This window comes from Mus pahari, chromosome 5 (genome assembly GCF_900095145.1).
Source record: "Mus pahari chromosome 5, PAHARI_EIJ_v1.1, whole genome shotgun sequence".
In the NCBI taxonomy this organism is placed as follows: domain Eukaryota; kingdom Metazoa; phylum Chordata; class Mammalia; order Rodentia; family Muridae; genus Mus; species Mus pahari.
The window spans coordinates 69,949,089-69,975,005 of NC_034594.1; the positions used below are offsets into that span (position 1 = coordinate 69,949,089).

Here is a 25,917-nt window from a genome sequence, read left to right on the forward strand (position 1 = left end):
CTCTCTCCTTCCCTCTCTCCCTCTCTCCCTCTCTCCCTCTCTCCCTCCCTCCCTCCCTCCCTCCTTCTCTCTCTCTCTTTCTCTTTCTTTCTTTCTTTCTTTCTTTCTTTCTTTCTTACTTTTTTGAAAGTAAGGTAAAATCAAAGGACTTTTCTAAGTACAGAAGAAAGAAAAGAGATGGAAACATGAAAGATAAAAAGTTTAACCAGCTATCTACATATTTATAGTTATTTGGGCATTTGGGGGATGTATATACGGCATGTCCATTCTCCTGCATTGCTTTCTCTTTCATATTTATTGTCAAAACTCTGTGTGTTCTAGATATAAGCTCTTTATTGATTATAGAATTTGCTAACCTTTCTCCCACTATACAACTTTAATATTGATACAAGTTTGTTTGGTTGATTGGTTTGGGTGTTGTTGTTGCTGTTTTGAGTCAATATAATGTCTTAAACGCAGGTTAGTCTTCCCTCCATGGTTTCTAAATTCTGGCATCTTGAAAGAGTGTTTGTCTCCACTAGATCTCAAGGAACACTTTTTATAGGCTTTATGTTTTGTTGTTTTGTTTGTTTGTTTGTTTGGTGGTGATGGTGGTTTTACCTATTCTGACACTTTGGTATCTATGTACTTAGCATTGAATCCATGGGTTAAGTTTTCTTGTCTTTGCTTATCTATCTGTAAGAAGTCAGTCATCCTGAACCATGACTGCCATGTTCCTTTGCAGTATAATCAGATAAAACTGTGAGCCTGGTGCTTGTGGTGTGAGGAATTTGTCATCCTGGGTTAAGTCACTTTTGTCCCAGCCATTATAGGAGCCCCCTTCTTGCACAAACAGAAGGCATCCATGTGTTTTGCTCCTCAGAGCAACCCCACTACCCAGTACTGCCCCCCGTTCAGTCAGCTTTTCTTCAGACTCCTGGCAATCTGCAGCCAGTTCTCACACAGTAAAACTGGATTTTTCCAGAACATTCACCACTGACTGTTTTAAATGCATTTCCCAGTATTGTACAGTGTGACCTACCATAAACCAAAAGTCCCTGTATACACAGCCTGTATCTGCAGTCTATGTATTATTCCATCAGGCTATTCTGTCTGTTTTTGTGCTATTTTATAATTCAGTATTGGATTTTTCAGATAAAGTACAATATAAACTTTTAATGCTTAAGACCAAAAGTAACGCCTGCAAAGTATTTAGAAATCATACAAAGACATAAAGAAGGATCAAGAGGTGCAGAAGCAGGTCATGGGTGAGGTTCCAAGTTATGAATCTCCACGGGACTGTGGCACTATCCTAAGGTACTGGATAAAATACCTACAGCACTTCTGCAGTGATTAGCTTTAAGAAAAGCCAATAAAATTCCCCCCCCCCAAGAATAGAATGAGGAAAAAGAACATGCCTGCTTAGCAGGAAGATGCCCACTTTCCAGAGTTTGGATTCTCTGTCATAGTCAGAAAGCAGGAGAAGCTCGAGAAGTTGCCGGCTTTCCAATGGGCATCCCCCCAGAAAGTGATTGACTACCTGGGACTGTCTGCTCCTGGGTACTTGATTTGTTAGGTCTGGGCTCATTTACTACCAAGCTCAGCTGAGGCTCATTACATAGGGGCTCAAGCACAGGATACCTTGTCGTGCCAAACAAGTGTGTGTTCTTCCGGGAGTGTTATTAGAATGTGACGGCTGGCTTTGCCGTTGTTGGTTTTCCACCCTGAAACCTTGTCTTTTGCTAAGACACCTTTGAAGCTGTTTGTTTGTTTGTTTGCTCGTTTTGTTTGTTTGTTCTTTTTTCTGTAATGTAGCTTTACATCAGTGATCCACTCCAGTAGTTTTTATGTTCTATGTGAGGAAAGGACTGCTTACAAGTAAATATTGAGTTCAAGCACATCTGTGGAAAAGGCTGTTGAATTTCCGCAGCACCGACACCAAAAGCCATCTGCCCCAGCGTGAGTTTGGTCAGGGCTCTTTATTTATGCTACTGAGCACCCTGGGGAAGGCTCTGTGCCATTCACAGTCTTCATTTCTCTCAGGGAATGTGGGTGCAAGTGTTCTGTAGATTATATAACCTGGAAAACTGAAAGTTTCCTCAGTGTGGTTCTACACCACGTGGAATCCCTCCCAGTCACGGAATTTCAACAGTAGACTCCATCATCTTGATGATGTTTGGGTGTCATCTTTTTAACTTTACACTTAGGTGGTTGAAATCAATGTGGACTAGACCTTCACTGTCAATTTAACTTGCATTTCGCCAGTGGATGACAGTTCTGAACATCACTTAGGAGTTCTCCAGTCATTCCTATGGAGTCATACAAATAAATGAGTTATACACAAAACATCTTCTGTCACTTTTTCATTAGCTTGGACATGCTTCCTCTTGACTTACAGTTCCTTACATAGACAAACTGTTCTTGACAAAGCAAGCCAGTTATGTGGAGTGTGACCATCTCTTCAGAGTCTTAGCTTGGCCATTTCCTGAGAGTATGTAGCTGAGTAGGAACTGTTCGTGTTGTGAGGTCACTATGGTAGTTGTGCCCCTCCGTGCAGATGGCAGAGCACAGGGAGAGGAGGCAGACACCCTGCTCCAGGCCACTGAGATCTGACCCTGTGTCTCCCACAGAGGTAGGATGTTACAGTCAAAAGCAAAGTCTACTATGTTCCTTTCCTCTGCGCTAGGCTGGGTGCCCAACCTACCCTGAGAACTCCAACTTGCCCAACTACAAGGTGAGCCCAATGCGCCCTTCCTCTGAATATTCATTCTTAAGATAAAGAACACTAGCTTGCAATTAATGACATCTTTTGGAACCATGGTCCTCAGTAAGAGGTTAAATAAGTAAATAAATAGGAAATCGCCCCCAAGTTCGGCGATCTACTTTCATGGTGGTGCACTTTTCCTGCCCCAGCAGGACTTCTTACAGGGTTTTCCAACATTTATGTAATGGCACTGGGCACAGTTGGGGACACAAGCTTGAGCTTTCCAAGTAGCAGCATAAATTAACTCTCAGCAAAAATAAATCTGAAGTCAAAATAGACAAAAGCAAAAACTAGGCAAAACAAAACACCCGACCGCAGGCTGCTGACCAGAACAAATATCCCAGAGAGTGAAAGCCAGTCTGCGGATCTCCTACTTAGAAATTCATTTCTATATTGCCATGGTGTGGACACAGCAGGCATCATGGAGTACAGCGTTTGATCCATCTGCTTTTCAGAGGAAACTACCCCCTTCTGCCGGTCTCTTCCGGGGCAAAAGCTAGAGTACCCAGACAAAACTGGGTATGAAAGCAGACTTGTATGCTTGCAGAGAAAATGTGCAAATGGAACTCAAGTTCCAGTGTGTGCTAGGCCATTAAGTCACTCACTCTATCAAAGGATATACTCGTTAACAGGTCTGGTCCCTGATAGTCATTTTTGTTTCAGCTATAAATGGACCCAAAGAAAATGGAGTAAGACCCCAGCCTGGGGCTGGAAAGGAAATCATCCAGAAGGCCAGCCTCTACCTAGGATTGCCTGGACCACCCCAGGTGGCTTTCCAGCATCCTCTCTCCCTCTGGGTGGTGCCCCTAAGGCTCCTTTCTGCTTACACAGGGCTACCTGAAAGAGTTCCACTCCAGCACCTGCTCCTGCTCTCTGAGTTCCAGCCCTTACACCTGACACATCGGATGTGCACATGCTTCCTTGTAGGGCTGTAAGCATGAACTTTTAGGAGCACTGGTATGCATGTGCACACGTAATCATGTGTAAATGTTTTGTGATCACATTCCATAGACTAACATGGGCTGTATAGGTAATGAGTTTCGGATACATCTAAAAAGATACTCACCTAAAAAGCATACACATTTACACTCGGTATATAGTCTTTGTACATGTGAACAGGCTAAAACCTCACTTACTGCATTTCTCTCTGTACCCCTCCTTTCCCACCCATAGCTCTGAGTATTCCCCGCTGTGGTGAGAGAGGTCTGGCTCACTGTTCATAGGATGCAGGATGCTGAGGTGTGGCCACTTATCACTTCCTCAGCTACTTTCTGGTCCACAATTTTACATAACAATTTTGTTATGTACAAACGCTGGTAGAGGGCTGGAGAGATGGCTCAGTGGTTAAGAGCACGGACTGCTCTTCCAGGGGTCCTGAGTTCAATTCCCAGCAACCACACGGTGGCTCACAACCATCTGTAATGAGATCGGATGCCCTCTTCTGGTGTGTCTGAAGACAGCTACAGTGTACTCACATATAATAAATAAATAAATCTTTAAAAGGAACCGCCTCTGGTGGAAATGTCCCCTTACTGTGGAGCCACCTCAAGGGCACATGCGCGCCTCTGGTGTCCATTGCTGCTGCCACTCGGTTTCCATGCAGAGCAACAGCAGACACTTCTCTCAGCGTGGGGGAAGGGTGCTTTTACCTCTGCTGCTGTGTGGGATGCTCAGTGTGTGCCTCGCAGGTATATCCATCTAAGTTGTCTTTCCTTATCAACTTTATCTGCATAATTCAGCCACGTGTGATACGGGAACTAGAGCTGTGGTTCCCAGCCTGTGGGCCCTGACCCTGTAGGGGAGGGGTCACATATCAGACATTCTGCATAGCAGATATATACCTTATGATTCATAACAGTTGTGAAATTATAGTAATGAAGCAGCAACAAAAATAATTTTGTGCTTGGGGGGTGTCACAATATGAGGAGCTGTATTAAAGGAAATGCAGCCGTAGGAAGGTGGAGAATCATGTGTCCTGCCATTATGGGTGTTGTACCCAGTTCTCCCCACTGAGCTTCCTCTGTGCAGGCGCACACTCAAGGCACATCATCTGTTTCCTCTCCTAACCACCAACACGGATGGGGGTTCATCTTCTTAGAAGTTTTATGTCTTGTTGGCTCGCCTGACATTTTACCCAACTGTTTTTAAGTATCTGCCATATGGACAGGCTGTTCTGCGCACTCCTTTTTACAGTTCTCTGTGCCCTTGTAAGCCTACTTTGCTAGAGGATATTGTACTCTGGCTCTGACTGGCTTCTGGAGTAACTTCCAAACCACCATCTGGCCTTGCCAATGGCCTCTGAGGAAAACACAGGATGGGGCCTCGGCGTTCTGGAGGACCCAGGCCAACGCTCATCTGCATGAAAGAACCAGAACTTCACAGGATTCAGGAGCTTACAGGAGAGACACATGGTGAGCACAGAGCTCTCGAAACCCCATAAACACCAACGTGCTAAGAGCAGCTACTATTGCACAGTGCCAGCCTGCCATGTGCACGGAGCTACAAAACACTACCTGAGCAATTAGCTGAGTTCCCTTGGAGCCACAATGGAGGTGGTATTGCTACCTTATGACTTAGATCAGACCACAGGGGGGCATTGGGCTTTGACCCAGACATTGAGCTCCAGGATCCTGTTAACCAGTCTCCTCTTCCTCCTTCTCCCCTCCCCCTCCCCCTCTTCTTCCTCCTCCTCTTTCCACCCCACCCCTCTCACACACATCTTGGACAAGGAAGCACACCACAGGTGTGTTTAGGTTCCTTGTTCCCTTTGGGTTGGTGTGAGGCAGTCCAGCGTCAGGGTCATGTGTACACATTCTCCAGTTCCAAGATGTACTGTCTGCTATTGTGCTCCACCCCCACACCCCCTTCGCACTGAACCCCACCCCCACCCCACCCGGGGATGTATTAGGAAGCAGAGCCTTTGGGGTGACTTAAATAGAGAAAGCTTCTACAAATGGAATCAGGGCTTTTGCTCGGCCAAGGTGTGGCATCTCCTCAGGACCTGGATGTGACTTGCAAATCCCAAGCACTTCAGGCAGGCTGTCTGGTTACCTTTAGCAGGCATTTGCTGGGAGCCTACCATATGTCAGATGGCCCGATACTGGGGACAAGGGAGCAAGGTCATCCTTCAGATGCAGCGACTGCCCTTGGGGCTGGCAGCCCTGACAGCACACAGCATTGGCTCTCCTCAAAGATCATCCAGCAGCCGTTCTAACAGTCTGGTTCACCAGGGAACATATTATTCACACAGAGCCTGAGGTGTACCCCAAAAAGCCTCCAATAGCTGCTTCGGGGCTGGATGCTTCTGACACAGGGTCCATGGTGTACCATGGTGCCTGATCCTGCTCCCCAGAAAGGGGTGTGGCTAAAGCAAGAGGCTCAGTTGCCCTAGGCTGATGCCTGCTGACTGGGGCCTGTAGGCCATGGTGGATAAAGAATAGCACAGTTCCCGAATGCCAAGCTTTGGCCTCTGGAGGACAAAGGGCCTTTGTGAGAGTTTTCTCAGCAGCCCCTCTTCTTGGCTCCCAGCAGTAATCATAGTCAGGTTTCTAAAAGCAGTAAGGGCCCTTTAATAAAAACATAGCTTATGTTAGCATAAGGCTTGGCTTTGGTTTGTCACACAAGTGGATGCCTGCTGGGTGTGCTGGCATGCATCTTTAGTCCCAGTACTCAGGAGGCCGATCTCTGTCTGGCCTGCCTGCTCTACACAGCAAGTACCAGGACAGCCATGCAGACACAATGAGACCCTGTCTCAAAAACAAAACAAAGGGGCTGAAGAGATGGCTCAGTGGTTAAGAGCACTGACTGCTCTTCTAGAGGCCCTGAGTTCAATTCCCAGTAACCACATGGTGGCTCACAACCATATGTAATAGGATCTGATGCTCTCTTCTGGTGTGTCTGAAGACAGCTACAGTGTACCCATATACATAAAATAAATAATCTTTAAAACAAAGCCAACCAAGAAACCAACAAAAAAAAAAAAAAACCAACAAAAATGAAACAAACTGAGGCTTGTCTCCCTTCCGTATCCTTTCCTGATCTTTCTCTTAGGACCTGACAGACAGACTGAGCCACCAAACAAGGTTTCCTCTCCACAGCTGTTCCAAAGGCCAAACAACCCACACAGGATGTCCCTAGCACCCTCCCCTCAGTCAGGGGCTGAACAAGGACACGATGCTTGGTTAGCAGAAAATGTTCTCCAAATAAATTGTGGCTGTCGCTGCGTGTGGTCACCTGCTGCTCCCGCCCTAAGGTCTTCTCACAGGACGCTGGCACTTCTGTCTCCCACAGCAGAAGCAGCATGGCCTCGATTGGCTGGCTGTGAGGCCATGTGGCCTGACAGAAGGCAGGACAATCAGAAATGTCCCCAAGTGTCCCCATGGGGTATAACCTCCCTGGAGGTATATCACTGAAAAGAGCAGAAGCCTGCAGGCAGGACATAAGCTAAAGTTACTTTCACTTGGAGTTGCCTGAGAGGTCAGAAGTGAGGGATTCCTCTTCTCCTTGGTTCTGTGAAGGGAGAGATGAACACCGTAGAGAATGCACAGGCTCACGGGTATGCAGACCACACTGCTGATGTCTCTGGGCCACATCACATCCGTACAAGGTTCTCTGTACAGCGAGTAGTTGCTGCACAGCCGACTTCCCTTTACCTCACATCTTCCCCACCTGCTGAAGACTGAGGATCCCCAAACCAGAAGACACCTCGGACACCAGCATCCTAGTCTACCAGTAAGGAGACTAAGGCACTGGCAATTCCTGCTCCGCAGAACAGCCGTCACTGTGACAGATACAAGACAGTAATCTCAACTGTCTCTGCCATTTCTGAGCTAATACATTTTTAAAAACCTTCCCCACCCCACCCCAGACTCTGTACCCTCCTTTGAGACGAACCAGACCATGCATTTCTCATGGGGAAAACACCTCCTTCAAAGTCTCTACCCAGAGCACCCTGAGTCCTCTGACCTGGGGTCTTGTAATAGCAGCAGTTCTGATAAGGAGGCTAGGGAGGGGAAAACACATCACCTACTGCAGTGTGCAGTGGCTCTCCGTTCACAGGGCAAAGGTACCTTTAGTCAGGTCCTCACAGTGCTCTGGCAGGCATGTGCACACGCCTGCACAATCACTGCTGACCCGGACAGTGCATCCCCAGTCACTGCACACTGAAAGCATGGTGTGCTGGCTGCAGTGACATGTGTTATTCTGTGTTCACACATGGGGATGGCCTCACAACCTGCATCTAAAAGCACAGGAGTTAAAATCACCCTGCATGTTATAGTGCTCTTTATTAATTTAAACAAGGCCACGGGCTGGCATTCCCAGAGACATCAGTACCCAGTTGGTTCAGACAGTTCCCCTATTGGTTGACTAGGTCCTCATTTCTAGTGATATCAACACGGTCAGCTGGTCATGTCCTGAGAGACTCCAGGCACATCACAGACATGGAGCAGATAGGACCGGGCGGCCTCACTGGACATCATCATCATCAAAGAGATCTTCAAAATCTACGGAAACAAATCACAATGAAGCGTTGTTGGGTACAGGACAAGCGAGTGAAGAAACTGGAAAGGCAGAGAGAGTGGTGAACGGTGTAGCCTGGTAAAGGACTCCCCAGGAGGTTCAGCTTTAGCCAGCTAGAGGGAGCAGATGGAACTCTGGGGGACAGGCAGCATTGCCCCGGTGTAATCTTAATCACACTTTGGTTCAGAGGCGATCTTTGTAAAGCACAGGGGTGCTGGGGACACACAGACAAGCACCTGGCAGCCTGGCAGCCATACTGAGCGTGAGGACAGCCAGCAGCGCCACGCCTGCTCCAGGAGGGTGGAAGTGTGGGAACAGTGGCTGGACTGAGCCCCGAGATGACTACCTTAGCGAGCCTGGGCAAGCCGGACTCCAGATACACAGCTACAGCCTGCTCCAATCAGGGTGTGTTTTACAGTCAGCATCGAAGCATGCCACTGCCCACAGGCATGGCCACCCGTTCTGGTCACACATCTTCCACGTTTCCATCTACTGGCAGGGTCACTTTGAGGCTAGGAACGGCATCAAGCTCACCCATGTGTGCAGAGCTCATCTGCTTGGAAAGCCAGCCTCCCATGCTCCTGCACCAGACCTTTCTGGGCAAAGGCAGCGTCTCTGGTGCAGCTCTGGCCACGCAGGAGACTGCTCCACCCTCCCCGCCTCCTGACGCCTGTGATTCCTGCCCTGACTCCATTCCTGTGACCCGGAGAAGCCTCCCTAGGGTAGTCCTCAGGATACAACACCACCCAGCTTATCCAGGCTCCCAGCGGCCTGCCTGCAGCCTTGTCTAGATCTCTCACTACTTATAAACTGCACATAGCAGGGGAAGAGAGTCAGGCCCACAGTAGGACCCAGGCTCACCAAACAACAACTGCAGACCCATCTGTCTAGGGAACCGACAAGGCCGTGGTGGGAGCCCTAGCCAAGTCTCACGGGCCTCTCAGTGAATTGCTTCATAAGCACTGGGTTGGCACAGACTGCAGACAGCACCCACTCCTGCTGAGCTCAGGCAGTGAGTAGGAGACAGGGAGCCTGCATGTCCCTCCCCTGTCCAGGGTGGGTCTTTGGGAGACAGGTGTCTGCTGCCGTGTCACCCGTGCTCCCTGACGGTGCAGGCCAGGCCACTTGCTTCCTATAGAACCGCATGCACTGAACACAGTACACAGCTGCTCTCTCAAGTACCAGGAGCTGACACTGATGAACGGGATTCTGAAGGAGTCCCAGTTCAACCCTGCACAGCCAGGAGCCCTGTCCTACCCCACCCCACGGTGCCACAGGCCACGCTGGGAAGCAGTCTGGGATGGAGCCCTGCACCATCTACTCCCTGAACAGAATTTAGAGAAATGACGTTGAAGGTTACAGTGCTATGCCCCCTCTCCCAACCCCCAGCTCCTGGGGAGAAGCAGACCCCAGGAAGGAAACAGCTGACAGATGACTTCCCCACTCAAGCATCAGCTACACGCCAATGAGCCCCCAAACCCATGCTACACGCCAATGAGCCCCCAAACCCATCTGGACTTGGAACTTAAGGGGAGCCCTAGTAAGTTAGAAATCAATATGGCATGGTTAGCCATGGCTCTTTGGAGAGTTGTGCACTAGAGTTTAGCTGGGACGAAAAGAGAAAACCACCACTCCCCACCAGTAGGGAACTTAGCCTAGATTCCCAATCGGCACTTGAACCCAATGTAGGGGTTAACCAGTAGGAACGAGGCGTTCAGAATCAGAAGGACAAGAGGTTCAGACAGGCCCTGTCACATGCCTGGTGATTTTACCACCGGCTTTCACTGCTCAATCTAATCAACAATGCTCTTAGCTATGGGATAGAAGCGTGGCCTCCGACCTGGCCTCGCCCAGGATGAGCAGAAGTGGAGCACAGCTGTTACCCTGCAAAGGCAGCAGTGGCCACGAGTCCAGGTGGACAAACAGGTGTGACCAAGGGAAGGGACGCACACCATTATCAGGAGAGACCAAAGACAGAGCCACGCAGGCCTCTGAGTCTGGGAGGCAGGCCATAATCAGTACATCCATTTGCACGTGCTCTTCATACCGCTGCTCAAGTTCAAGTCTGGGTAGCAAACTGGGGGGACTTACTTCCTGTTCTCCCCTCAGAAAGGGCTGACAGGCAGCGCTAACTGCCAGGCACAAGGTCTGGGCCACACTGGTCCATGATCCAAATTACCCACGGCACAAAGCTGCCCACCGCAGAGGAAATTCCTGACTAAGCCTGGCACCCACTCCTGGCATACTCACCATTAAAAAAGTCTGCATGAACGGCCTTTTCATTGGCTGCCAAGTCCATCAAGAGCCCGGTGCTTCCTCCAGCCTGGAGGATGAGAGGTAAGGTCATCCCCAAAGCAGGCGGTGGCTTCCTTACCAAACCCATCCCACCTCTCTGCAACGGGACACTGAGGGACAAGAAGAATGCTCAAGTTGGGAGCCAGAATTTTCCAAATAGAAAACGCAGTGTGAATGGGGAAGCCAAGGAAGTGACTTTCAAGCTCTCTCAAGGTCCCGTGTCCCTTGAGTTGTCCTTGGCATGGCCTTGTGTGGTACTCTCTTGCTGGAGTCTTCAACCTCCTAGGCAATGCCAGAGGCCACAGAAGTACGTCAGCAAGCTGGATCTCTGCTCTAGAGCCCCCCTTCTTTCTGAGACTACAGCCATTCCCCTTGGGGAGCTGCTCATCCCAGCACTGAGGTCTGGGGTGCTGCTGCTCTGGGGAGGATCCTCCAGGGCAGCCGCCATACGGTGGTGCTAAAACCAGACCACACCCAATCTCTCAAAAGGCTTGTGCCAGTTAGTCACCCAGAAGAGTGGTAGCAGGGACCTGTGGCTGCGCCTCACAGTACAGCTGGCTCTGGCCTCCTTCTGCCTTGGCCCCATCACTCCAAGGCTGCTGGTTCAAGTTTCCCTGGAGTGTCAGGTACATGAGCTTCTCCCGTACTCTCTTTTGAATCTTCCCTCTGCTTCTGCCTCTGCACCCACCCCTGCCACCGCAGGAAGCCATACAGACTGCCTCTGAACTCCTGGCTGAGCCCTCCTGCCTTCGCTGCCTCAATCACAGCGTCCTTAAGGCTTCCTTCTTCTTGTTTCCATTTCTCTGCTATCTCCCTATAAACCGAAGCTCCAAACCCTCGAAAGGAGCACCCCCACAGGAAGCCAGGCTTGCTCACTGAGATGCCCTCAGATCACCTGCTGCAGGACTGAGGGGCTAAGGCTGAGAGCAATTACCTCATCAGGAATCACAGAGCCCACACACTCATTCTTCAGACTTCCTTACGTGGACCTGCTTGTTCCCACCCCTCAGTGTTCAGCTAAGCCCTGGCGGGTGTTGTGTGTCAACCTGACACACGCTAGAGTGTCATCAGAGGGGAAGGAGCTCAAGGGAGGAAATGTCTCCACGAGATCCAGCTGTAAGACGTTTTCTCAATTAATGAGGGAGAGCCCAGCCCCTAGTAGTAGGTGGTGCCATCCCTGGGCTAGCGGTCCTGGGTTCTGTAAGAAAGCAGGCTGAGCGAGCCTCAGTGAACAAGCCAGCCAGCAAGCAGCACCCTTCCATGGTCTCTGCATCAGCTCCTGCCTCCAGGTTCCTGGCCTGCTTGAGTTCCTGGCCTGCCTTCCTCCAGTGATGACCTGGAAGTGTAGGTCAAATAAATCCTTTCCTCCCCAACTTCCTTTTTGGCTGTGGTGTTTGTCAGAGCAATAGAAACCCTAAGAGAGACTACAAGACATCCCTTTCCTTTAGTGGACCAGGGAGCATCGCTCTGCTCTGCTACTATGGCTCTCGCCATCTATACCCCAAGGACAGCAGGGCACATCCTTCAATATTTGGATCAGGGGAAGCTCCTCTCTTAAGCCCCATCTGAGCCAACCATAACCCCACCCCACCCTACCCTACCCTTGCTTAAGATTTGCAACCGGCCTCTTCCTGCCACAACTGAACTCTCTCAGGTTCGGGGATGCGTTCGCGCATCGCCCTACTCGCTGAGCTTTGAGGAGGAACAGGAAGCTGACATACAAAAGCTGGCTGACACTCCTGATCATAACCACCTCACTGGAACACCCATATCAGACAAATATCTGTGGCCATGGTGGAAATAAAAAGCACGGGATCGCTCGAAAACTGTGTGTCTACACGAAATAACCGAGTCCCAGCACCAAGCACGCAGTTGCCACACACCATCCCTTGCCCTTCTCTCAGGGCTTGGGGGCTGGGGGACTGTCAGTGCGTAAGCCTCGCTCAGGACTTCTCTCTCTGGAAGATTTATCAGGAGCTACAATCAACCGACAGCGAGCAAACCCTACTTCCTCGCTGCAGTTCACGTTAACAGACGCGGGCCCTGCCACTGTCCCCGGCAACTCCCGCTTCCCCAGCCTCTGAATCCCCAAAGGCCTGGTTTGCAGGCGTGCTCCCACCCCCACGCATCGCTCCGCGCCGCCGCCACCCCACCTCATCCAGGTCCACATAGGGCCCCGCGCCTTCGGGGAACATCTCATCCACAGCGGGTTTCATCTCTACAAGGCGGCGTTGCGCTCACTTCCGGCCAGCCCCTTCTACTTCCGGCGTTCCTCGGAGCACCTCTAGACCCCGGAGGACCGCGTCTCGGTGGCACCCGCTGGCCTGGCTGCAGGGCATCTTTTTCGGAGCCAACAAGGGCAGCGGATTAGACTACCGACTAAGGACCAGCAACACCGCACAGCACTAGTGGTCGGCGGAGAAAGGAGACTCTCCATTTCCCAGCAGAGCTGCAGTTCCAAACCATCAGAATGGCTACTGTGTAGCAATCGCAGGCAGTAATGGAGTGGCTAGAAGGTGGGGGTATTGGGTCCCCGGGTGCTGTTGGGGTAGCAGAAATCCAAAAGTAGTACAAACGCAGTGGCCACTCACAGGGTCACCTCAGCCAAAAGGAGGAAGCAGCCCAGTGCGCGCAGACAAAATGGGCTTTATCTACACGGTGGGATAGTGTGGAATCTTAAAACTAAGAAGGGATTCCTAAACTCTGGGCATGGAGGACCCTTGAGGATGTTGTTGAGTGAAACGTAAACAAACGCTGTGTACCACTCAGTGGACACAGTTTTAGATCTGCAAATCGAAACTTCTACAGGTGTGCGGTGGGGTTGGGGGAAGGTGTCCATTATATGGCTGGACTGTCCCCTGAGAGGTGGCCAGGATGATACATGTTAGGGTGCTATATTGTACCATGGTTTTAAAAGAATGAATGAAAGAAAAGAGATGAGGAAGGGACAGAGAGGTGTGGATCATTGTAGGAGAGGGCCCGAGATGTTCTGACAGTCTAGAATGCTCTAGTAAGGCTCCTAGATGTCCCCCTAGGCTCCTCTGGCACCTCCTGGTAAAATCCAGGTTTAACAAGTATCCCTGTGAAGTCAATGTAGCAAGAAGCCTGAAATCCAGCTGATTCCTGCCTGCTGTCGTGTCTGATAGGGGTCTTCACCCCCACTCTCCCCCCACGATGTCCTCTGATCCTGCCTTCAGCCAAGCACCCGTGTCACCCCTGAGTTATTTCCCATCTCCCCCACCCTGCCCCTCGACTGTCGCCCTCCAGCAGTACAAGGCTCTTGCTCCTGTGCCTGCCCTGATGGTTTTGGATGGTTTCCCTTACGCTGCTTTCAAAGAGTTGGAGAACTGTTGGTTGGTTGGTTGGTTGGGTTGAGTTGGGTTGGGTTGGGTAGGATTGGGTTTTTTGGTTTGGTTCTGTTTTCCTTTAATACCTTTGAGGCGTCAGGGGCTTGGGGTGCAGGCTGCTAGATTGAAAATGGGGATCACAGGTAAGGACAGATCCAGGGAAACCATCTCAGCCGGGATATAATGGGAACTGAGCCTGGACAATCACTCCTACCCCTTAAGCCTGACTGTACTGTGCCGGGTGTGTAAGAAATAACTGGAGAGCCCCAGATGCCAGGCCAGTGCCATCCTGAGATACCCATGTGAAGATCAAACTAAGGAAGCAGAGGCAGGCAGGCAGCCAAGGGGAGCCTCCCGTTAGTTTCTCTTCCTGCTGGTGTTTGGGGCATTTACCAGTGTGTTCTTGCATGTCTTGTGTATGTCGGGGAGGCTCACCACCTGTAACACAGGCTGCCCCTGCGTTATGCCACACTGCCTTCATATCCTAACGTAACCAGAGGACTACCCAGGGAGACCATCCCTTTTCCCCTGCAGCCTCAGTTTAGAGTCTTCCCCTCAGATACTAAGTGTGGGCTATGGCTCTCCCTCTCAGACAGGGCTCTGGCTTCTTGATTCCTGCTACTCCCAGGAACATGCTGAGTACCAAGCATGGGTGCCAGGCCCCAACGTGACTGCAGTTCATCCAGCAGCCGAGGGAAGGCTGTCTGACTTGCCTAACTAGGCACGTGGACTTAACAAGTGAAGCTGTCCTGCTGTCTTTCTTTCAGCTTCCTTATCTGGGGGCATCATAGCCCACCCCTAGGTCATTGTGAGGATAGAATGACAACATGACAGCTAAGGCTGAAAGGCCTGATGGACAGTGATTGATGGATAGAAATGATGTACATCTTAATTAAAGTCGTGCTCATCACTCATCAGAATGAAGCCCAGCTAATTCACAGTGGGGTAGCACACATCGGCTCCTTGAAAGAAACCCACAGGGGCAGTGCACAGCTTCAGAGGGAGTTTATTGCACATGCGCTCCACTCTTGCCCCCCACCCCCACCCCACACTGTGTCTCTGAACCACCTTCAGCCCCAGTGCAGCCAGGCAGGCAGAAGACTAGACACTGCTCAATCCTCCTGATAGGGAACATGGAAACCTAGGGTGCTCCCCAGAGGAAAGTGTGCAAAGAAGGTTCTGGCCATGTCCTCGATCTGTGGGTAGGCGCCCTGGGTCTGGAAATATTGCACGTAGTTCCAGAAGTCAGAGGTGGAGAAAGGCCAGTAGGGCATAGCTGGTGGCTGTGTGTGGGGATCTGAAAGACAAGACACAGGTAGTCTCAGTGCCTGTCTCATTACCCCCGCTAGAAGAACGTCCCCTATACAGCCAGAGCAAGTGGATGGTGCTCCCAGTGCCTGCCACCGGGAGGACACCTTCCCAGCCAGGAGTGGAGTCTGAGTCACTCTGAGTGTATCTCTTGCCTGTGAGAGTACCTGGCCCCATGGAAAGAGAAGAAAAGGGAGACGGGAGAAAACAAAGCGAGGCTTTGTCCTTGTCTGGAGGATGATGGGCAGAGAGGCAGCCGGGTGATGTGGGGGAGGGGGAGGAGGTTCAGGCAGTATGCCCATGAGGCTTCAGAGAACACAGCACCCACGTTCTAGAGCACAGGCTAGACCACCTCTGTGGTATTGGGTCTCCTGAGAGTGCCCAGAGTCTGAGCTCAAACCGAGGGTGGGACTCTGAGAGCCCATAAGTCTGTCTTCTGCCCGGGTGTTCTCACATGGCAGAAGACAAGGTCAAGCCTGAGGGGGCCCTGGATCCTTCAGCATGTGCAGCTCCCCGCTGGCAGCAGGACCTGCATTGCCATGCTTCAGGAGAGCTAGGGTTCCCACTGCCAGATCAGAGCAGCCTCTGCTCCCCCACCTACCTGCATGTGCCAGTACCTTATGCCAGTGAGAGGAAAGACATCAAAAAAAAATACCTGCTTCCTCTGGCATTGGCTTGGCTCCTGCAAAAGGAAAGGAGAGCCATCACCCAGGGCAAACCTCCATTGACCACTGCAGACCAGGACAAGGAGAGGCTTGGAAAAGCATGAGAGCTATGGCTACATCCAGCCCCAGAGTGGCCCCTCACCTGCAGGAATCCCCAGCAGAATGCCAAGGGCCAGCCACCACAGCACACAGGCCTGCATCCTTACCAAGGGCAGTTCAGTATACTGAGGACCACCTGCAGGAGGAGGAAGGCAAGGATGATGATGATGCCCACTAGGATGAGCCCATCCTGCCACCCAGCCATGGACCACCCTTAGGAATGCCAGCATTTTCATAAGTGCTTCTGTTTCTGTTTTTCTCAGCCATTATTCTGAGGTGAAAGCTTATCAATTTTGACTGTTTAAGAGATGACCCTCCCGTTCCCACCACCATCACAACCCCCAGGTCCACCCTGTCTGTTAGAGAGCAGTCCAAACCCTCCCAGAGGTTACCTTGTTGCTGGTCTGTTCAGCGCAATCTGCAGCCTTGTGGGGTCACTGCCAATGCTCCAGCTCCTCTTTATAGTAGGGCTGGGACAAGGAAGGAAGCGTCACCTTCCTGAGCCATCAAACTGAATATTTCATTCCCCAGCAGAGGACTGTAGGTCTCTGTTTCTCTGCTGGCAGGAGGGCCTGTGGGAGCAGCTGGGGGCATCGGACCACAGATCAAACCTGCCGTCAACTTTCAAAGCTGAGTCCAGCCTGGGTCCATCTAATACCCCTCCTTCTACATCTGATCCGGGGGCTGCTGAAATCCCCCTGCTGTGCTACAGGACCCTGTGATCCTGTGGCCTCTTTGGTAAGCCTGCAGACACTCCTTCACCCAGGACACCACACTGATAGAGCAGTCATGGAGAGGAAGTGTGGGCCAAGCTGGACCCCTCCCCCAGATCAGAGCTTTCCTCCAAGTCTCTAACAGGGAAGGCCGGGTGATAGACAGCAGTAAGCATCAGGGGTCCTTAAGTTCAGGCCCCTGTGATTATCCCTTGGTCGAACCTGTGCCCACCTGTCAGAGGATGTGTAGCCCCATGGACCCACCCCTGAGGTCTCAACACCCTGTTGGATGCAGAGCTGAAGTTCAGGTTGATGATCTCCGTTGTGCCCTGTGAGGTCCTAGCACCCTGCTGGATACAGGGCCTGCATAAGAGTCTCCATTGTTTCTCAATCCCCCCAGGACTCTCAAAGATTCTGAGACCTTGTTCTGGAGTTGTGTGGCCCAGGGTCCCCTCAAGTCCCCGTCTTTCTCTGGGTAACAGCCTAAATCTCACCAGAGACCCAGAGCGGGTGTATGACCCAGTAGCACTGAGGTGCAGCCATGTAGCAGAAAGCCTCTGGCTTTCATTTCCAGACCCCTGGCCCCTGTGCTACAAGAGGTGCTACGCTTTGGGGCAGCTGTGTCAGGGTCCTTGAACCACCTCCAGCTAGAGGATTCCTGAGGACATACAACCCTGGTTTACAGCACAGACGTGCTCACAGCCTTGATTTATAGCACAGACACAGAGGACTTGGTGAAGAGAAAGGCTCCAGCCAGAGCCCAAAGGAGCAGACACCCTGAGCCTGAGCATCTGGCCATAGAGGGCCACCAGGGAGAGGCAATCAACTGTCCACCTGATGAGCCCCTATCTGAAGGTTACCATGGAAAGACACCTGTGGAAGAAACATGGCAAAACAAACAAACAAACATGCAAACTGGTTTGAGACTGCATACCTAATATAAGACTTTGCCAACCAGCAGCCGTGGGTCCGGGAGAGGAAATTATGGGTATTCATTTGCTTTCTCCTCCCTTTATGGGTGTGTGTTTTCCTTGATTTATTATTTTATGTAAGAAAGCTTTAAGTAAAGCAGCCCCACCATCAGCCTGTTACTTACCCTGGCTTATAGCTGTCAGTTGATCGCCCAGGTCCTCCAGACCTCCTGGGACACACATTCTTTCCTGCACCACATCTCCATCCCTACACACTTCCTCTCTGCCTGAGTCCTTCAGACTCCTTATCTCATTGGTCTGGACAGAGACACCCCCTGCCCCCTTCCACCCAGAACACATCTTTGCACCTCAACCATCTGTCTCTTTCTGTCTCCCTGTTCTCCTGCAGACCACTCTGCCTTCAAGAAGGACCATTAAAATGGCTGAACAGGTAGACGTGTTTGCTGCTAAACCGAGTTCGATCCCCACATCCCACAATGCTGGAAGGAGAGAACCCGCTCCCACAAGTTGTTCTCTGACCTACACATACACACCCGGAACACACTGCAAACACATACACTATAAGTAAATGTTATTTTTAAAACTGGTAAATGCCTTCCCCGGGGCCCTTGCATACCTACATTTGATGGGAGTCCCAAAACAGTGGATCCATCCTTTAATAATTGCTAGGGTTCCTTCTAAAATTCAACGCTGAGGGCAGGGAAGGGTTCGAATTCTCAAAAGTTCCCAAAGGTTCAGCCCAGGAACAATACCATATAGGATGGGCAAACTTGAAACCTGCCCAGTGACTGCTCAGAAGCTTGCATGATCCATTGCATGGGAGACAGTCCTTGCTCCCCCGCTCCACACAGACACTCGGAGGAAACCTCCAAGGTCTTGACGGTCTGTTTGCTTGGATTCAGGAGATGCTTAGATGTATAAGGCCACTCCCCTTGTTACCTCCCTGTAGCAGTCAACTTGAAAAGGTCTCCGTGGTTGCAAGGAACGCCAGGATTGGGAATGAGTCAGAGGTATCTGGCGCCCCCTGCTGTCCATCCTGGGGCACCACATCTGACTGTTGATAACTCTCTGAGCCTCGCAGATGCCCCCAGGACTGTACTTCGAAATGCTAGCCCAACTCAACTCTATTCTTCTAGAAGGCAGAGCCCAGAGTAGTTGACCGTCATCCTCTGAGCTGTCCCAACATGGACACAGGCAGGTGCTCATAATTTAAAGTCTCAAGGCCACAGTTCATCGTGTCAGTGTGTCTCCTGCTTTCTTTTCTGCCAACGAATGGTCCGACTGTGTTTTGCACTGTTCATATATCCCCGAGCCTTGCAAATCCTCGGGAGTGGCCTCTAACTGATCCTAGGGTCACTTCCTGTTTCCTGGACCGTGGCCAGCATAAGTACTGGGGTACAGGGGGTGATGGCTCACAGTCTGCCTGCCCCTCACATCTCCCAGACTGACACCTGCCCTAAGTCCTCCATCCCAGATGGTAACATTGCTCTCCAGCTTGCGCCTGCAGAGTACCTGGGTGTCCCAGGGACTGAGCAGTACCTGACTGACAGGGCTGGAGTCTTCTGGCTGGATTCAAACCCCAGGAGGGTGGTGTCATGTGACTACACAGAGCTGGAATTCAGGGCCTCTAGAAGCCATGCTGCCCCTTGTCCCTCTAAACATGCCATGGTAGACACATTTTCTTCTGGAAGTGCCGTCCTTGCTCCTACAAAGGGAGGGGCAGACTTCTAATGTCACCCACGTTTGTCCTCGAACCCACACATCCCTATGGGACTTACTATGTTAGTGAAAGAACTTAACTAAACATGTTACCTTGGACATGAAAAGGGAGAATTCTGGGAGAGTGTTGAGCTGACTTGGAAAAGCCTGCCAAGGTGGAAGTCCCTCCACACCACCACAGCTGATGCAGGTGTGGCAGCTGTAACAGGAAATCTAGAAGGGCCTGGGGTGAGACAGCAGGTCCCAGGCTGCTTGGAGAACAGGCTCAGAGCTTGGAGTGGCATGTTTCTGAGATGGCCTCCAGGGGGCGCCATGCTCACAGGTTCCTGTGCCCCTGGCCCACAGGACAGGGTTTGTGTCCTGGAATAACCAAGCCTCCTTCCATGTCATAAGACTGACTGCATACGGATCTGAAGCTGAAATGTGAAAGCATGTGATCATGCTTCTTTTAAAATACCTCGTTCTTTTCCTGAACCGACCATAGACTCCCTAAAAAGTCCCAGGTCAACCCCAGAGAGTATCCCTTCAGAAACCACGAAGACTTGACCTGGAGTGGAATGAGATAGGGTTGGGGATCCTGGAGACTCCAGGGTGGCTGGAAGAAATACAGGATGCATGGTCACATTTGAATTTCAAGCGACCAACTTTTCTAGTGTAAGTTTCATGTCTCGAACATCTCCAGGGATCTGTCCCCCAACCCACCCCCCAAATATTCACTTTAGGTGAAACACTCATCTTCCCAGCACCATATGCACACACAGGTGTGTACACACTTATAATGTGCGCAGGCAAGCAGGCGTCTGTTGCTGCCACCCTGTAGAGTATGGGAAGAGGTGGGCTGCTTTGGGGACTGAGCCTGGGATCAGAAGGCGGGAGCAAGGTAGGTGTGGAGCTACCTGAGGCCACCCTCTGGAATCCATACTGCACCCCCAACACACACACTCCCCCCCCCCCCCGCCGAGAGCATCTGGGTTCCTGGTGGCTAATGGATCCAGATACCAGCCCAGGCAGAACTGAAGGATCTTACTGAGGCCAAGGACCCAGGAATTGCTGTAGGTCCTGCCCTGGCTGCAGGAAGCTCCACTGGTGGCTTCTCGGTGACACAAAGGGTTAACTGAACCGCGGAGCCAGGCATCTCACTGGGAAGTTGCCTGGTTCACCACAGCTGCCTCCCTGAGAGGTGGAGTACTACTGTTCCCAGCAAGGAATATTTAGCTTGTGGTCATTTGCGACCCCCAACAGAAGGATGGGTCTCACATAGCCCTTTTTTTTTTTTTTTTCTCACAGGATTTTTTTATCGTCTGCATTCCTCTGCATCATGGGAAAAGATTCCCAGGAACCCAGGAAGGGCTGGTGTTGACCCTGGGCTGTGAAGGATGTCATCTGAGCTTTTCCCACAAGGGCTTCACCAAGTCGCACATGCTGACACAAGCCCAAGGATCTGCCTTGGACTGCAGTCAGGGGACAGGATACCAGAGACACAGGTCAGCAGTAACAGGAGTGACATCAATCCAGTGCTACCCAGGCCCATTTACTTAGAGGAAGCCCTTGGGCAGATGTGGCCCTCTCACCTCAGACCACTGCGGAGTTCTGATCTGCTTGCCATAACACAGCCTTTCCCCCAGTTCCTTTGAACTGAAAGTGACTTGCCTGCCATGTTTGTAATTCCGTAGGGAAGGTTAAATGTCATCTAGGACTTGGTATCATAGGCTTCAGAGGTCCCAGAACAAGCCAGGCCCCGTGGCACGGGCTGGAGGGGTACAGGGAAGGAAACTGCTAGCTCAGTTTCCAGCCTAGGAGGAACGGAAGTGGATTCATCCTGTTTCTGGGAGAATGTTAGCCTGTCAGCAGAGGTGGCGTGGATGATGGGTCATCACCCAGCTGGAGTGCCGAACACCAGTTTCTGGACTGCAGTTCTTCTCACACACATGCCTAGCTGGTTTTGTGTCAACTTGATACAAGCTAGGGTCCTCAGAGAGAGAGGAGCCTCAGTTGAGGAAATGCCTCCGTGACATCCAGCTTTGGAGCATTTTCTTAATTAGTGACTGATAGAGGAAGGCCAGCCCATTGTGGGTGGGGTCATCTCTGGGCTGGTGGTCCTAGGTTCCATGAGAATGCAGGTTGAGCAAGCTAGCAAGCAGCATCCCTCCATGGCCTCTCAGTCAGCTCCTGCCTCCAGGTTCCTGCCCTGCTCCAGTTCCTGTCCTGACTTCTCTCAGTGAAGAACTACCAAATGTAAACCAAATGAACTCTTTCCTCCCCAACTTGCTTTTGGTCATAGTTTTGGTGCAGCAATAGAAACCCTGACTAAGACACCTGGTTACCTCTCCAGGGTCACAGTACAGACCCTTCTGGGTGCTGAGCGTTCCTGGTTCAGGACCTCAGTTTCTAACCAAAGCCACACCTAGCCATGCCTGCTCTCAGGTGGGATTTTCTCGGTGGCTGCCTTCAGAAAGGACACTTGATTGAGGGACATTTCCTGTTTCTTTGTCTCCCTTGGAGAAAGGGCTGCTAGGCCCAGGATGTGACTGTCTAGAGGAGGGACACAAATGCATCTGACGACAGAACAAGGAGTGCGTAGCCAGCACCAGACTGCAGACTCAGCCCTTTGTGGTCCCTACCTGGGTGTGCAATGCCTGCCCAGAGAACTGGCAATCAGGTAGAAACAGACAGGCCATGGTGTGCTTTGGGGCAGGGAGGGTTTCTCTCCTTGGGTGATAATGACCCTAGGCCAAGGGCCACTGGTGCCCACATGATGGGGCAAATATATGGAGGCCACCCTTAGCCACATCCTCCTGTGATAAGGGTGGGGCCTGCCCAGTAGCCGTGCTTGCTTCCCGAGACTCTGCGCAGGGCCAGGTTCCAGGGCCATTATGCTGAGCCTCCAAACTGCAAGACGAGCCCTGGGCTGGACCACTTTTCTGTGGCCTGAAATAGATCCATTGTTTGTCCTATTCAGTACCACATGAAAGCTGGGATTTATGGGAACCGGGACTCAGTGTGTTTCTCAGCCTGGCTAAGGCATCTGGGCAGCGTGGTCAGTCCTGTTGCCCTTGGGGGCCCCTAGGCTCAGCCTCTGCGGGTCTAGGCTGGAGTTGGCAGCAGTATCTCCGAACTTCCTGCTGACCACCCACTGTTTTCCCTCTCTGGCTTTTTGGCTCTTTTCTCCTGATGCTGGTAGAAACAGAGAGATGAAAGAACAGGTCCCCCGTCTTGCTCTGACTGCCTGTCCTAGATTCTTAACCAGTCGATTCATCCAAGAAGCAGGTATTGTGAGCCCACAGCACGGGGCATCAGGAGGCTCATTCTGGACGGAGCCCTGCTAAGCCAAGACCCATGTCTGAGAATTAAAGGGCTGCCTGTGCTTTGAAGCGTGTGCTAAATCTGTCCCTGCGGAGGGCCGGGAGGCTCCTGTCCAGCCCACAGCCTTGAAAGCAGAATGCTTCCCTGCTTGCTCTCAGGGAGACATCAGAATCAGCTGCCGGCCCCAGAAGCAGGCTGCGGTGTGTGTGTACACTGCAAACGGAGACCTGTCTGTAAACTGAAGAGGAGAAATGACTTCCATTGCCTTGCATGTCCCCTGCCGGAATGAGCACTGTGGTATTGGCTTAGCCGGACTTCTCCATCCCTCTGGGCGTATGCTTGGAGGGTAACCAGGCTTCTCTCATGTTGGCATTTCTCACGGCCTGATCCATTTTGCCTGGCTACTGGGTCAATATACCTTTAGATTTATCCACTCTTCCTGCTGGTGGTAGCACTTCACTGTGGTGTTCCAGTAGCTCATGGATCACCTAGGTGGGCAGGTCCCCTGTTGGAGGGGTTACCTTGTACACTGTAGTGTGTTGATCTCCCTTGTCTCTAGCCACTGGACGCCATAGGCTCCCTTAATGATAAACCTAGAGATCTCAGATGTTGTTCACACCATTGGGGCATATTGAGGTTAGGAACACTACCCCACCATGTACAGCACACCTCCTCAGCCGCCCTGGCTGTCTCTACCGTCTCTCTACCCTGAGCAGGATGCTGTCGTCAGCATAAAGTGTCTTAGGTTCTTGGTTTTCCTTTGTGTGGTCAACTTCCTGAAATGGGATGAGTAGGGACAGGAGTCTCACCCTGACCTCTTGAGACATAAGCCTCTGTGGGAACCCACCTGATGCTCTAAGAAGTCATGAGGCATGCTATGAGTCACGTGGTTTTGTAAAGTTTTCGAAGCAAACCCAAGAAAGTCCACACCTTGGTGTTTAAGGGGAACCAGTTAAGCCTATTAATGAATCACCATCCTGTCTCCATTTTGCCCATTAAATGCTGGCATGGACATCTGGGGTATATGGGGTCTTTAGTGTGGATTTGGGGGACTCATTTATAGATTTGTATCCTTGCCTGTCTCAGGCAGAGCTGGCTTGGGACAGGAGTGAGCCATCATCAGTCCTGGGTGAGCTCCATGCTGTGGCATGTGAAGCAGGGCCTGAAGTTATTTCTCTCTGCAAAGGCAATCAGTAGCTCACAATTTCATAAGGACTTGGGTGGGCAGGGGTAGGGCTATGCACAGGGCCTATGAACTCTAGAAAATAGTTGAAAATCTACATAGTGTGCTTTCATATGTCTTCAAGGGAAGACTACATCTGCATGCCACAGGCCAGCTCATGACTAGAAGCCTTTCACTGTATAAATTATGGGAAAGGTGAGACATGGAAATGCGGAATCCTTGTTTGGAGACAGCCTCATAACAAGGGAAATGTTCCTCCAAAGGCTGTTCATGAAAGTTGATGTCGGTGTCTCCTCACTAGAGAGTCACACCTCTGAGTCACTGGTACATCTTGTCCTGGCATCCCAAGACTCCAGGATATATGGAGTTTATAAAGAGCCTTGAGATCCCGGAGTCTTCTAAGAGAGCTCAGAACAAGCAGACATTGGCTGTTGATAATAAAATGTAAATAGCATACAAACTAGGGACCCTCCCCATGAATGAGATGCAGCCTGATTCTGCCCCCTTGCCATAGAGGGGCCCAGTATGGATGCCACTGGCCATATTCTGAGCCTGGGGTCCTCAGATATGACCCAATATGGAAGGTCCTAGGAGAACCTGGTTCTCTTACATCCTTGATGTCCCCCTGTGGGACAGGGGCAACCTCGGGCCTAGATGGCAGTTTCTGGGATAATGTTTCTACCCGGCTTTAAGTTGGTTCTTGGCTCAGATCCTGCCTGGGGTCTTAGACAGCTTTAAGACAGTTTTAATTTTTCAGAGTTTAAGTGAACAGTGGTCCCTTCCTACCCTGGGAGAGAGGTAGGACTGGCAGGGCAAGAAGGAGGCCATATCATGTTCATGGTCTAGGTGTCCTCCAAGGAGCTGGCTGAGGCTGACAGATGCCACCATGGCTGCCACCAGGCTAGCATAGTCAGGAGGAAGTTGGGCTGATTCTTGGCTCTTTCTGAAGTCCTGGATCAGAGTCACCTTCAATTCAGTGACCCTATTCTCCTTCCCACTGTGAGGAATTTTGGGATACCTGTATCCAGCCAGATGTGGTCTGTGTGTGCTAACAGACTTACCAAAGTGTACGTGTGGTCCCACTGTCGGACAAACTGAGGCAGTTCTAGGACAGAGTAAACCATTGCCCGTTAAGCCTTGTGGCAGCAGAACCTTCTCTCATGCCATGGGGATGCTGAGTGGTCATAAGAAGCTGCTCCTCTGAATGCCTCCCATGTGCACCCAAGGGGACCAACATGCCTGGCACATTCTGCTCAGGCCAATGGGGAAACTGACCAACACTAGAGGAGCCTATGAGGTGGCCCTGAGGGCATGGGGAGAAGCCATTCAGAGGCAGAAGGCCACTGACTTCATGATCAAATGAGCACAATGGTTGTGGGAATGGTTCTCACGATCCTGGCACAGCATACCCTCAGAGGACTAAGTTTGCTGTGGCTCAGGAACCACTGGGGTATCGAGCTGACGTCAGCATCACTGAGGGTAGGACACAGGAGTCCTAAGCTCCCCACCACCATCCTGGCTCACAGACTGGGATCTCCGAATATCCTCCTGACACCCACTAACTAGTCCCATGCTAGGCTCCACATATAAGACTCAAAGCTTGGGGTTCGGGGCTTGCACCCCCAGTCTACTTGGCTGGTCTCCACATATGCTTCCTGCTGGCTTTGATCTTGTGGCTCTTGCAGAGCCTTTCTGGCTAGCAGTGTCCAGGAAGAAAAGCCACAGGAATGTGGCAGAGCAGCGAGACTGTTGCCAAGCCAACACAGGCCATTCCTCCCTTGTCGTCAGCCAGAAAAAGCTGAGCTTCCAGCATAACAGTGGAACACTGCAAGACATCTCTGCCATGGGGAAGCAGCTTGCTCCAAAATGGCCTTGCCTGGGAGTGTGCATAAGCACACATACATGTGGACACACGTATATGCATACATGTCCACATATATACATACATGCATATATATGCACGTTTACCCATCATAGAAGAGCATGTTCCCTGATCTGTGTGATTCTGAGGAGAGCTGGACACTTCCCTGCCCTATTGATCTGCTCACTGTGGTCCTGTGGTGTTTGTTCATCAGTCATGATGTACACAG

At 51.2% G+C, this 25,917-nt stretch overlaps 2 protein-coding genes across 2 annotated transcripts; both read right to left on the reverse strand.

Moving 5' to 3' along the window:
- Window positions 1-7,997: 7,997 nt before the first annotated feature.
- Cops9 (COP9 signalosome subunit 9) lies at window positions 7,998-12,817 on the reverse strand. Its single transcript, XM_021199007.1, has 3 exons — window positions 12,712-12,817; window positions 10,514-10,586; window positions 7,998-8,247 (listed from the first exon to the last, which is right to left on the reverse strand). Exons 1-3 carry the CDS (start codon window positions 12,772-12,774, stop codon window positions 8,210-8,212), a joined length of 174 nt encoding a protein of 57 aa, XP_021054666.1. The 5' UTR covers window positions 12,775-12,817; the 3' UTR covers window positions 7,998-8,209.
- Window positions 12,818-14,895: 2,078 nt separating this feature from the next.
- Otos (otospiralin) lies at window positions 14,896-19,525 on the reverse strand. The gene is made up of 5 exons (XM_021199184.1): window positions 19,435-19,525; window positions 16,370-16,561; window positions 16,021-16,113; window positions 15,869-15,895; window positions 14,896-15,202 (listed from the first exon to the last, which is right to left on the reverse strand). Exons 3-5 carry the CDS (start codon window positions 16,076-16,078, stop codon window positions 15,018-15,020), a joined length of 270 nt encoding a protein of 89 aa, XP_021054843.1. The 5' UTR covers window positions 16,079-16,113; window positions 16,370-16,561; window positions 19,435-19,525; the 3' UTR covers window positions 14,896-15,017.
- Between the last annotated feature and the right edge of the window lie 6,392 nt (window positions 19,526-25,917).